Source organism: Pleurodeles waltl, chromosome 10 (assembly GCF_031143425.1).
Source record: "Pleurodeles waltl isolate 20211129_DDA chromosome 10, aPleWal1.hap1.20221129, whole genome shotgun sequence".
NCBI lineage: Eukaryota > Metazoa > Chordata > Amphibia > Caudata > Salamandridae > Pleurodeles > Pleurodeles waltl.
The window spans coordinates 219,914,608-219,927,606 of record NC_090449.1 but is presented as its reverse complement, the minus strand read 5'-3'; the positions used below and the strand labels follow the sequence as shown (position 1 = coordinate 219,927,606).

The 12,999-nt window shown below is 42.5% G+C and overlaps 1 protein-coding gene across 1 annotated transcript in view; it reads left to right on the top strand.

Annotated features, from left to right (window-relative positions):
• Positions 1-12,999, top strand: part of LOC138261344 (multidrug resistance-associated protein 1-like) — a 616,610-nt gene that overhangs the window by 544,833 nt on the left and 58,778 nt on the right. The window contains exon 27 of the mRNA XM_069210192.1: positions 8,102-8,248. Coding sequence (XP_069066293.1) covers positions 8,102-8,248 — 147 coding nt within the window. The remainder of the gene's footprint in view (positions 1-8,101; positions 8,249-12,999) is intronic.

Sequence of the window (12,999 nt, the reverse complement as noted above, 5' to 3'; positions counted from 1 at the left end):
CAATAAACCCATCACAGAAGATGAAATTAATTTGGCGATACGCTCCCTAAATACCGGGAAAGGCCCAGGCCCAGACAATTATTCAGTCAAATTTAATAAAATATTTGCCAACAAAGTGAGAGGTAACCTACATGCAGTCTTTCAACAGTTTGCCTCCTTGGACCACATCACTGGCTCCACCACTGAAACCACAATTAGTGTGATCCCAAAAAAAGGGAAGGATCACTTAAACATCAAGAATTAAGGACCGAATTCCCTCATTAAGATCGATGACAAAGATTGCTGTCCTCAGACTGGAGTCGGTCATTCAAAACTTGATAGCAAAATCACAAACGAGTTTCCTCAAAGGCAGGCTTGTGGCGGACAGCATCAGAACATTCTGTCATGTCTTAGAAAAGGGTAAACTATCCCACTCACCAACAGCGGCCCTGGCACTAGATGGAGAAAAGGCCTTTGACAAGGTCTCCTGGCCTTTCCTATATGCCACACTACACAGATACCACCTTGGGGATGAATTGATCTGCATGATTATGGCCCTTTTATTCAAACCCCACAGCAGAGGTCATGGTCAACGGCCTCCTGTCCCAACTCTTCACAATCTCACAAGATGCTGGTCAAGTGTACCCCCTATCATCCACACTCTTTTAACTGGTCATTGAATCGTTAATTTCTGCCTTTCCTGAAAATCCGGGTATCACAGGTATCAACTTCCCCTCAGGTAGATAAGTGATATTAGGTTACGCAGACAATGTACTGGTATTCACCAAAGTAGCCCCACAAGACATACCAATCATCATGAAAGAAATAGTAAAATACTCACTAGCAGCGGGCCACTCCCTGAATGAAGAAAAAACTGAGGTATTCCCTCCCAATGTCCACTGTACATCAACTGTCATCGTTGACCCTGGTCTAAAGTGGCAACCAATAGCCGTTAAATATATGGGCGTATGGTTACTTTCAATTAACAAAAAACATTAACCAAATAAAAAAAACTTCTCAGCACCTGGTCCCCGAAAAATATCACTTGGTGAGGATGAGTTGGAACGGTGAAGATTATGTGAGCTCTCCCGATTGATTTAAAATATAGTAAGCTTCTGGTAGTTCTCTCCTCTGCCTTCTTTGAGTTAGTACATAATTCAATCTCTGAATTCGTATGGAAAAGTAAAAAACTGAGAATATCTATGAAAATCTTAAAATCTTTAAGAGCAACAAATACTCCGGGGAGTTCAACTTCCCAGGTTATCCCTGCTACCAAAGGGCATTTTTGATACCACAGAGTGCATGGTGGCTGCGAGCACAGGAACACCCCTACACCCCCTCCATCCTGTGGTTTAGCATTGAATCCCAACCTAACCTCGCCCCTACCCCTTAGCTCCATCCTCAAAATACACAATTTCTCAAAATTCTCTCTGGAATATTCTAGAACTTTAATAATGGATAACGTTGTGTCACTCCGAGTCCTCGACACACAATTAGGACATCGACTACACAGCTCTTCCCTACCCTTCCTATATTTCAACAGAACATTTAAACTTGATGGGAAGATGATATTCTGGGCTTAACAGGGCATAAGCTCCCTTTCTCATCCTTGCAAATGAAATTTTAACCAATATAGACTTCTATAGATATAGATTTTAAGACTTAAAAGTGTACTGAGTAAACTGAAACACCCACACAACCTGGACCTCCCAGGATTATTAGGCACCATTAAAAGGAGAGGCTACGCCACCTCACATGTGTACAAACTGCTTGACTCATCTAATGGACAGGCCCTGAGAATATTCAACTGGAAATGGTAAGTCCGTACACACTCTTCATGTTCCTCAAATCTCACTGAAACAACATGGCAAAAGATCTGGAAATCTCCCTTCGATGCCAAAATTCCCCTGCTCGAGCACAATCTAGATTTTGGCACGTCCACAAAACATACTGGACTCAAGCCAGTTGACATAATCTGGGTCTGAGGGACTCAGACACATGCTGCCGATGTGGGGAGAAACTAGGGGACCTCGAGGATATGTTTCACAAAGGCATAATGGTGCTCCCATTATGGTCAAAGATTCAGGCACTGCTACATAAAATCACAGGGATTACAATAGAAATTGTCGTCATAGCAACTGTATTGGGCCTACATTCCACTCCCCGCTCCTCAGAACTCGAGGCCCACACCTCCGAGTTAATGGACCTCCTCCTCTCCTTGGGCACCAAAACAGTGGAATTTGCTTTGCTGGGTCAGAGGCGCTGACAACATCCCACACACAAAACCTCATGATACTTCTAGCCCCAGACGTCTCTGGGATGCCTTCGACATATACCTACAGGAGAGCAAACTGCCATGAAACCCCCACCCCCCAGGTCACCTTCTATCTAGGGAGATGCCCGGGATTTACCTTGACCGTTTGCCCACTCCAGCCCGGCCCTCCTGACAGGTGCACTCTCCGACCAGACAAGATCAATTGGAATAAAGTCTTACTATCACTCAATTCCTTCCATGCTAAACCTTTCAGTCTTTCGATATAACTACTGACATGTTTGTTTGAGATAGGAGACAATTAGGCACCTGTTATGTCATTTTATACAACGTACAACTTAGATGAAATGGTGAGAAACACCTGCTGTTTTCCTCTTCTCTGATAAAAAAACATAGTTTCCTCTCAGGGTTTCGCAATCCCTCTCACAAATTACTAGGGGTCTCATGGCTGGGCACTCGAAAGTTGTGATGGGATTCAGAGGATTCAGGCACAACTCACCCCCATCTAGCTCTACAATGTGAAGAAGCAGAGATGGACTCAAGCTGTAAAGGGACTGAAAGGGGAAAATGAGAGCTACAAGATAAATATATCAGTGCAACAGCTCACAAAACAGCACTATCATCTACTCCTGAACATACTTCCATTTTTTCAGTCCTCACAGAAAGGTACAACAGTTTGAAATCTTGCTGTATGTCATCCGAGGCGATAGGCTGTATGCTAATTAAAGCAGATGACCAGCCCCGTCGGGAGTAAGAATACCCATCTCTTACCTAACTACGAAATTGACACATAGCCCCCAAATTATCTTGTTTCCACTTCGGCAATAAACAAGGGCAAACATGATAATTAACGTGTATAAGTCTAATCTTAAATGCTTTCACAAAAACTCAGACAAGATCTTGTCCTTGCTTTGACAGTTAAAAGCTGTTCACTTAACTCCATGGAGAATTTTCCTCCAGACAAAAACGAATGCTATGGGCATTCGTTAGTGAGATTTTGACATGCAGAATGGTGGAGTCTTGGACATAGTGTTCACAGCAAAGAGCCAGCAAAGGAGCTTAGACAAGTTTATTCAGTGGTGCTCCAATACAAATGACTTACAGATTTCCCCATTCTGTTCAAGCCCACACAGTCCAGAACAGAATCCCATGGCAGAATGGTTCTGGGGTACCACACATCTTCGAACATCATAACTAACAGAAAAGGAATGTGACATAAACATAAACAACACAAATTAAAAACAAACATCATAATCCAAGAACATACTTACAAAATAGAATTTGTGACCCAGAGAGAGCCCTGGACCTGTTTTCAGCGAGTTCCTGAGCCCAAAGAGGCACCTCACAGGTCCTGGGCTCTTGATGGGGCTCTCAAAATCTGAAATTCAAACTTTTGTGCTATTCATGAATGAAAAATCAGCGCAAGCCACCGCAAGTTCGTCTCTTTGCACAGAAAGCATCTATCGCCCTTGTGGACCACCAGTGAGAAGCACAGCCTGCTGTTCGCGACGTCCGTCCTGCTCCTTGCACCACATGACCACCATCAGTGACACTCTCCTTGTCCCCAGGGAATCTTGGCAAAACTTGAGAAGGTAAACCGGGACTAATCTGGGACTGTATTTGACCCGTGCTTCATAAAGGTTAGCTTGAACTTTTGAATTTGACCCTGTCCAGCGTTACCTGATAACCTGCATGGCACTTTATGCTTTGAGGCTCTTTTTCACAGTTTATCTTTAAAAATTCATAACTTCGGTTTTACTGATTGGATCTTAGACATTATGGTCTTGTTTTATTTATTAAGTTAAGCACTATTTTTCTAACTAGGTATAGGATCTTTAGTGTGGTGTTTTCACTGTGTTGCTGTTCGAAGTGCTGCACAAATTCTTTACAAATCTCCTCTAAAATAAGCCTGACTGCTCTGTGCCAAATTACCATGGGGCTTAGCACAGGTTAATTTGGGGTTTGCTTGTGCCTTACCCTGACTAGGGTTGTGGTTGCTGCTTGACCAGGGCACACACCCCAAGTCAACCAGTAACCCTTTTTTGTAACAGAAAGACTTTCCCGTTGTCTGATTAGGAGAGTCAGTGGAAAACAACCCTGTTATGCATCTCTTCCTTCCCATCCAACTCAGCAGCCTTTGCTAACTTTATGCCCTCTATGAAAGTTCTGGTAAACCTCTCCGCAGCAGTGTTGGTCTCTGGGTGACGCAGAGGGCATTTCTTATGGGCAGGGACACATCCTTCCAAAATACTTCAACTCCTGTGAACAAAACTAGGTGCCAGTATCTCTTAAAAGTATTTTCAGGAACCCTTTGATGTCAAATGTGACTTCCAAGAAAGTTATCACTCCCTTTGAGTTAAAGCAGTTAATGCTGTCGATTAGAGGTCCTCTAAAATATAGATCCACCAGCACAAGCAAATATGGAGTGGATATTGTTGTACCTTCAGTGGACCCACAGTGTCTCATGTCAAGGTTGATCTAAAGGCCGTCACATACACATGAGAGGCATTCTAGTTTTGAATGCCTTATTCCTATTAAAGCACTCTAAACAGTCTCCATCTGCCCTTTCCACCTTTTCTGTCAAACCCAGGCCACCTGAAATCGGACTGACTTCCAGGGCAATTTGTTTGAGATTCAACAAAACTTGCTCAACTTATGGGAAACAGCTGAAAAGAGTCAATACTTTACGCAAACGTTCATAATAAACTGCAGGTTGATAGCCATCCCAGATCACTCAATAAAGAAGACACTCTAAGGACCTAGTCGTTAGCATCCTTTCAAACTGTAGTTGATGTGAAGACTTCAAAAATTGTTTTCATATGTTCACAGAATATTTTACTGCAAACCCAAACAAAAAGTACACATGCAAATTTAATTTTAAAAAAAGTCAAAACTGTTCCAAAAGGTGGTCCCTGCGTTCACAAAGAAGTGCCATTCACTGACAGGTAGTGACAAGGAATCCACAAAAGACAGCAGCACTCACACAACATTGCCTAAGACCATCGAGTGATGAACGCAGCCTCTGAGTTAAAAGTTTCCACTGGCCTTTCTCCTCAGGCGTTCCTGTAACTGACAGGCTGCACTCCCAACCAGCGATGACCCACTACACATCTCTGTGGCAGCTTTACCGCCTCCTCAATTGTGATGCAACCCGCAGTTGCACCGCCAGGTGTATTTGATGGGTGGGCGTTCCAAGGCCAAACATGTTCCAGGCTGTGTTCCATTGATTGCAGGTCCTTATGTCGCAGTGCTTCACTTGTAGCGCCACATTCGAACCAGAAGTGTGTGCCTGATACCTCATAAGAATGAACAGGGAAAGGGGGGAAAACTCAGCTCGAGATTACATGATTGTAAATACATTCATCATCAAAAGAATTTTCAAAATGGTCACTCTCCCCGTCATCATTCCCTCAATACAAATAGATGATTATCCTTGCTCATTAGACCTCCAGGTTGCATATTTTCAAAACTAAAAGCACTGAAAATGTCTGAAATTTATGGTGAAAGGAGAAATCTCACAATCGTAGGTGCTGACATAGGGTGCCAATCCATCTCAGAATGCTTATCACATTCTGGGCTTCAGTGACCGCCTACCTCTGGATGTTAGTGGCTCATATCCCTCCTTACCTAAATGACTGACTGTTAAAGGAGGAGTCAGACAGCAGGGAAATAAAAGCTCTACAAATGACCAGAAATCTCTGCAACTGACGTAGCATTATATTCAAAGCTTAAACATTAGTTACTATCTCAACAAAAACAGTCAGCTCCTAGAGGCAGAATTGAGCTTTGGCTTGTTAATGGCAAGGCAAACAAAGCAGAAGCATTCCAACGTAAGTACTCTAACAAGCCATTTCCAGTAAATCTAACAGTGCATGATGAGGCAGCAAGATCACCTTATATAGTCTCGTATCAGTTACATACCTAACTTCCATCTACAAATTAATATAGCAACAAGAGCATCAATGGACACAGGCCAGGAGCAAGCGGAATGAAAAGATTGATGTGACCCCTGGTTGACGTTAGTCCTCAGGTGGCGAATGTTTAACACACCACCTACCAAAAGACATATTTCTTAAGTTAAGGGTAGTTCCCATTATTACAGATGTGTACCTCACATAGGGCCATATGTACGAACACATTTTCCCATAGACACATAATGGGTAAAACCCTTTGCTACATCTGCCCCATAGTGTGCACATTTGCATCAACCTGGTGAAACTAAAGTCGGTGTTCCGACTCCTCTGGGCATAATGACTTTAATGCATCTGCCTCCCAATTGTGGTTTGGTATTTCTCATCAGATAGAGAACATGAGGACCATTTTCTCTATCAATGAGCAGGGGCATATGAAAGTTTGCAAAAAAAGCAGAGTGGAAATTCACACAGTCACTCAAATGTCCAGTGACGTTGCTGGAAGAACATGGGTGAAGCAGCTTTCCATATGAAATTCAAACATGGTGATGACCACAGAGTGGTGCCCGCAACTGTGGAATACGAAAAACTTTAACATATCAATCCTAATTTCTTAAACCAGACTCGGAGGAGAGGTGATGTCAATTACCTTTCACAGTCTGTTGTTGTATTCCTTTCCAGCTCTTCCTACTCAGAGTGCCATTCAGAAGCTTCAGTCAACACATTACAGAATAGCTCTCACTACTCAAAAGGCAAGCAAGGGGAGCCTTTATAGTTAAATCTGACCTGTCTCGTGCAAACTGCTTAATTTACTATTCCAACACTTCCAACTCTGTTCACCATGGTACAGGGATAGATTATTAATCAAGACCTCAGCATCCGTAATCCTACTACCATTGTTTCTGAGGACAGCTGCATGGTTATCCTAAGGAAGACGAGGTCCAGTAGCTTGAAGCTCTATGAACTTCTTCCAAAACAAGGAGAAGCAGTTCTAGAGCTGGTGTTCCAAGGGCGTACACCGAGTCTTATGTCAACCCACACACATATTGCATTACATTCTGGGGTTTTTGAGATTTGGCCATCAAATAGACATGGATGCACATGCTACGAGCAGTTGAAGCAGGATTAATGACATAAGCTGGTGAGCTTTCATTATTCACGTTCACTATGAAAAAAGCAAATCTGTAAAGGGTTATTATGGAAACGCATGCCTGTAAAAAGACGGACTACAAATTGGGAACTGAATCCGGTGCTCCCTAGATTCCTCAAGCTTATGTCTTTTTGTGACACAAACTTACTCTTTTGAAAGGCGACTCTCCTGGTAGCTACTGTATTCGGAGAAGGATACGCAATATACAGACCTCTATGGTACAAGAAACATTCCTGTAATTGCAAAGAGACAAAGCGATGCAGACTAACCCAGGCGAGCCCTGTCACACAGTTTTATATTATCTCTTGAATTGGCTTACCTAGATCTATAGTCCAGAACATATGCCGTGGGCTAGTTTACAAGAACAACAAACGCGCACTCAATGTATTTGAAGTACCATTGTCTTGCCTATGTTTATACCCTTGCATAATATGACCAAAATGGCAACTGTTCTTGAAGAAACCTGCCAAACCTATCTTGATGCTTCTAAGTGCTACTCTCCTGGAAGACTCCATTGAAATGTGCCATTTTAGACTCGCTTGAAAGCCTGTGCAGTTCTGAACCCGCCTAGTGAGATGTTAGAGAGTTAATAGTTGCATGATGAGTATGGGCTTCAGCAGGGGGTTTGGGTGTTACTAACTGGGTCTATAGACAACAACACTTTCAAGAATTTTCTCATAACCACTTACGATTGCTTTGTCAACACCAAATTACAAATCTGGTTCTTCCCGTAACAGTGGAGATCGAGTCCCTTTCAGTTATGCTGTTCCCATTTTTTCCCTTTTTTAGGCTGCCTGGACATCCACCCAGAGCACAGCGCTGCAGCACTGGCCACAGAAGGGTGAGATTGTTTTCACAGGCTACGGCTTGCGGTACCGAAGTGATCTCGAGCTGGCTTTGAGAAACATCACTGTGTCCATAGGAGAAGGCGAAAAGGTATGTGAGACAAAATGTATTTAAAAAATAGATATGAAAACGTGATATGTGCAGTACTGCATTGTCCATTAATTAGGAATCCATAAAAAAGAACAGGATGGCTTCTTGTAGATACTTAATCATGTGGTCATGCCTTTCCAGAATAGGGGGCAGGGGTAACATGGCGAGGTGCGGTGCCAAGACCGATATACTTCAAGTACTTCATTAAAAATCTAATGTAGTTTCTATATCCAAGGCTTTGGAATGAAAGCAACAGAACATTTCCTTTTGGTTCCTGTTCGCCATCACATTACAAAATGTGGACCCGTTGCTCCGAGGAAAAGTACAGAATGGAAATATTCTGTGACACATAACAAAAAGTAGATTTAACCCATAGAATGTCCAGGATGTCATTTTTACGATTAAGTAAACAGAAATATTGAACATTCTGCAGAAAATGTAAAGTATTTTAATATTCCTCAGAAGTATTTGAAATCTTTATTTTAGAACATTGTAATGTTGACACCCCCATTAAAGGCAGTGAAGTGGTTCGGTCCAAAAATGGCTGGTATAGGCCTTGTGCCCCAACATTCCGATGCTTGTCTTTTCGTTTCTCCCTTTTTAATTTAGAGCATTCTGATCTCTGTAGGTGGAAGTTCTGATAGCATTGTAGCTCTTCTGTCTTTGCTAGTTGAAAAAGTCATCTTTCTCTTAGCAGGCCCTCTCCTACAGCTCGGTTTTATATCTTAGAGTCAGGGGCTTTAACAACCATGATAGCTTTTGCCAGAGGGCTATGACTCGCTAGTAACTGTTGTCTGCTAGAGCTATAAATGAACGGGACATTGTGCAGTTGGTGGAATAAATCATGCCATATTTTCACGATTAGACACACATAAAACTCATGAAAGAAAGCACTGAGTATTTGTTGGTGTCCTTCCTTAACCCCCACTTTATAACTGAAATTATGCTGCACAATATGAACAGGGGAGGGGCACATGAAATCACATTTACACTGTTGACGAATGCCTCAGCGAGGCACTTAAAAGTGAAACTGCCTGCACTGTAAGTGCAGCTACCAGGTCAGGGAACTCGTTTTTAATGGTGCTACTACAGTGGTGTGCAAAAAAATAGACTCTTGGGGAACATCTGAGAGGAAGCGACAGAAGGCTCAGGCCAGTATTTGCTAAAAGCTATTTTTTTATAACTATGGCAGATTTTCAAAAGCAATATATCCTTACGTCCACTGGACCCATCTGGGTGCGTGGATACATAGGGCTTGTAGGTTCACCAAGACCCGAGGTACTCAGAGTCAATAACTGAGCTGCACCTTGCAATGGTTTTTCATTGTTTATCAGGTACACAACAATTCATTTGGTAAAATAAAAAGAGTGAAAAATAGGTATCAAGGAAACCTATATAGTTCCAAAATGGGCACAATGTATGGAGTTTAGAAGCGGTGGGTATTTGCACATCTCTGAATATGTGGGTACCCATACTAGCATGTGAATTAGAGTGCATTTCTCAAAATGACTTCTTCCTTACACACTGTCTTACATCTGGAAGGCGCAAATGCAGAAAAAGACAATTGGTAATAACTTTTGTTCTGTTATTCTGTGTTCCCCCCAAGTCTCTTGATAAAAATGGTACCTCACTTGTGTCGGTAGGCCTAGTGCCTGCAACGGGAAACAGACCAAAATGCAATGTGGACGCATCACATTTTTCCAATAAAAACTGACCCTTTTTTTTCAATGTGGCTAACTGTGGATTTTGGGCTGTAGCTCAGCCGGCAGCTAAGGAAACTTTGCAAATCTGTACATTTTATTAAATTAGACACCTAGGGAAATCCAGGATGGGGTGACTTGTGTGGCTCATACCACATTTTTTTAACAGAATCCTTTGAGACCCATAAAATGTGTCTAAAAAAATCACATTTTCCTCACACTTCTGTGATGGAATGTTCTGGAATCTGAGGGGAGCCACAAATTTCCTTCCACTCAGCATCCCCCCAAGTCTCCGGCACCCAAACAAGTGAGGTATCATTTTTTATCAGGAGACCGAGGGGAACACTGGGAGGTAGGACATTTGTGGTTTATTTCCAACTGCAGCCCAGCACATTACAACACTCACATCCCCAGACAGTGCCATTCAAGATCCCATCCCTTTCATATGCCCACATGCCTGACACAGCAATCATACCAGCCGATGATGTGTGTGGACTGGTGTTTGGCTAGCAGTGTGTGTAGTGAATAGCAGCAAGTCGCTACTCACACACCACCAGCCAAGCGCCAGCTCACACACACAGCCAGCAAGCACCAACTCACATACACCGCCAGCCAAGCACCAGTGCGCGCACACCACCAGCCAAGCACCAGTGCACGCACACCGCCAACCAAGTGTCAGTCTACGCACACCGCTATCACATTTTTTTAACAAAAAAGAAATCACAAACCAACTGTAGGTAAGTACAAAACTACAAGCACAACAGCTCTAGCTAAATACATCACAATAATACCAACCATGATTCTGAACAATAAACCTAAAACAGTACAGACCAGGCAACACTCACAGGTGCTCCCAAAAACTCTTTCATGTGGTACAATGTAAACATGGGGGCACACACAGCCCAGGTTTATAAGGACACTCAGGGCAGTGTATACAACTCTCCTTCCGCACGCTTTTTCACATACAGACTCTACATCTCTTAGAGGCAGTGTTTAATTTGTGTTTGTTGTTTCCGGTGCTGAGCACCAGCACTTATTTTTGAGGGCCGGCGCTTATTCTTCTGCCTCAAGTATTTGCTGAGAGCAAAAGAGACATGGGAAAGACTGAGGAAGAGAAAAACGAAAAAGCGTCACAAAGGTAGAAAGCAGAAAGCTGCAAGATGGATTAAAGAGGCCTGTGATGGCTTCAGGATTACGCTGTCTCAGTATTCTGTGCTGCACATTTAAATGCAGCAGCCGCATGTTTCAGAGGAGGGCTTTGAGCACCGTCACGTTTTAATTTACAAATTAAGCACTGCATATAGGGATTGTTATTGGCACAATGTAGCCATATCCTTCACCACTCCAACTCTGGGAACACTTGCCTGGCCTGTTCCGCCACAAAAAGGCTGCCTTTCACAGACTCCTGAAACTGAACAAAAGTCATCTTTGACTCTGGAGAACACTTCTTGAACACAGCAAAAGCATTAAAGGTTGCTAAACGGAAGAGAGGGATAGCCAACTTCTTATACCAAATGTAAGCCTTACAAACAGCAGTGTAAGGTTCAAACCTCTGATCTATTCTATCTACACCACCCATCTGCTTATTGTAGTCTGAAATGCACACAGGTGTGCACACTTCACCAATCTGACCCCCAAACAGTCACAGGTAAAGTACTTTCATCATGGATGGTAGTCAGCATGTACACATCCCTCCTGTCTGCAAATTTCACAGCAAGCAGTTTATCACTACTCAAGACACTTCACTGTCCCCAGTCAAATTTTTTACAAACAAGCTCTTTTGTATAACCTTTATGGCTAGAGCAGAGGGTGCCACAAGCAACAGTGTCCACTTTGAACAATTTCCTGAAAAATTGCACATCAGCGTAGAAGTTATCGCTGTATAAATGGTGATCTTTGTTATAAAGTCCTCTACCAAGTTCCCACACAATTTTCTCATTAAAACCAAAAGTGGACGGACAGCTGCGGGGTCATAAGTGGAATCCCTACCAGTGTACACCCAAAAATTATAGACATATCCTGTACTACTGTCAAACAGCATAAACATCTTAATTCCTTAATGTGCCCTATTGCTAGGAATGTACTGTATTGTAAACTAAATAGCCCTTGAACAAGACGAAAGACTCATCGATAACTATTTCTTTTCCTGAATCATAGATCTCTTAAAATCGATCTACAAAGTGATCAAGGACAGGACTAATCTTAAGAAAATGGTCACAATCAGGGTGACCTCATGGCAATGCTGAAGCATTATCAACAAAATGCGGCATCCGAAGCAGAAGCAAATACCGATCACAACTCATGATTGTAGGCAATATGGCTGTTGCCATCAAGGGACTGGTAGACTAATATGAAGACAGCGGCAACTTCATTTTCAAGGCTATAAAAAAAGCTAAACCCCAAAACTTCTTCATCTCATCAGATTTGTGGGAGTCCATTGGGTAGCTCTAGAGCGGGGCCTACGCCTGACACTGTTATCCTTCAAATACTGTTCAGCATACAAATTAGTCTGTTTACAATGTCATCCAAAAATACATCTTCCATAAACAACTGAAAGAAAGATAGGCAAAAAGTTTTCAGTATTCACTCCACACCCTGTGACTATCGGCACATCAGTGTCCTTCTCTAAAACAGGCACTTCATCCGCACTGAAAGTGGCTTCATCATCGGATGATTCCTCTTGCACAGAAAATGTACTGCCAGAATCTTGCACTTTCTCTTCTGCCTCAGATGCAGAGTCAGTCTCATGACCATGGTCAGAGGAAGATTAAAAAAGCATGCCACAACCCGCTGAGCAGTAATCCTGCTCCTACCCATAATCTTTACTAATAAAAATAACTTGAGAAATCAGACAACAACCAACACTGTGTAAAATAAGTAATAAACAAAGTGTGGCTTTATCACAAAGACCTATATACTTATTACCTTCCACTTGCCAGAGATAGCTAGAGACAGCCAGACTCCAGCAACTACAGCAAACACCAACAATATCCCTCTAAAAAGGAAAAACAAAATACAATTGCACATAAGACAACACAAAACACATTGTGC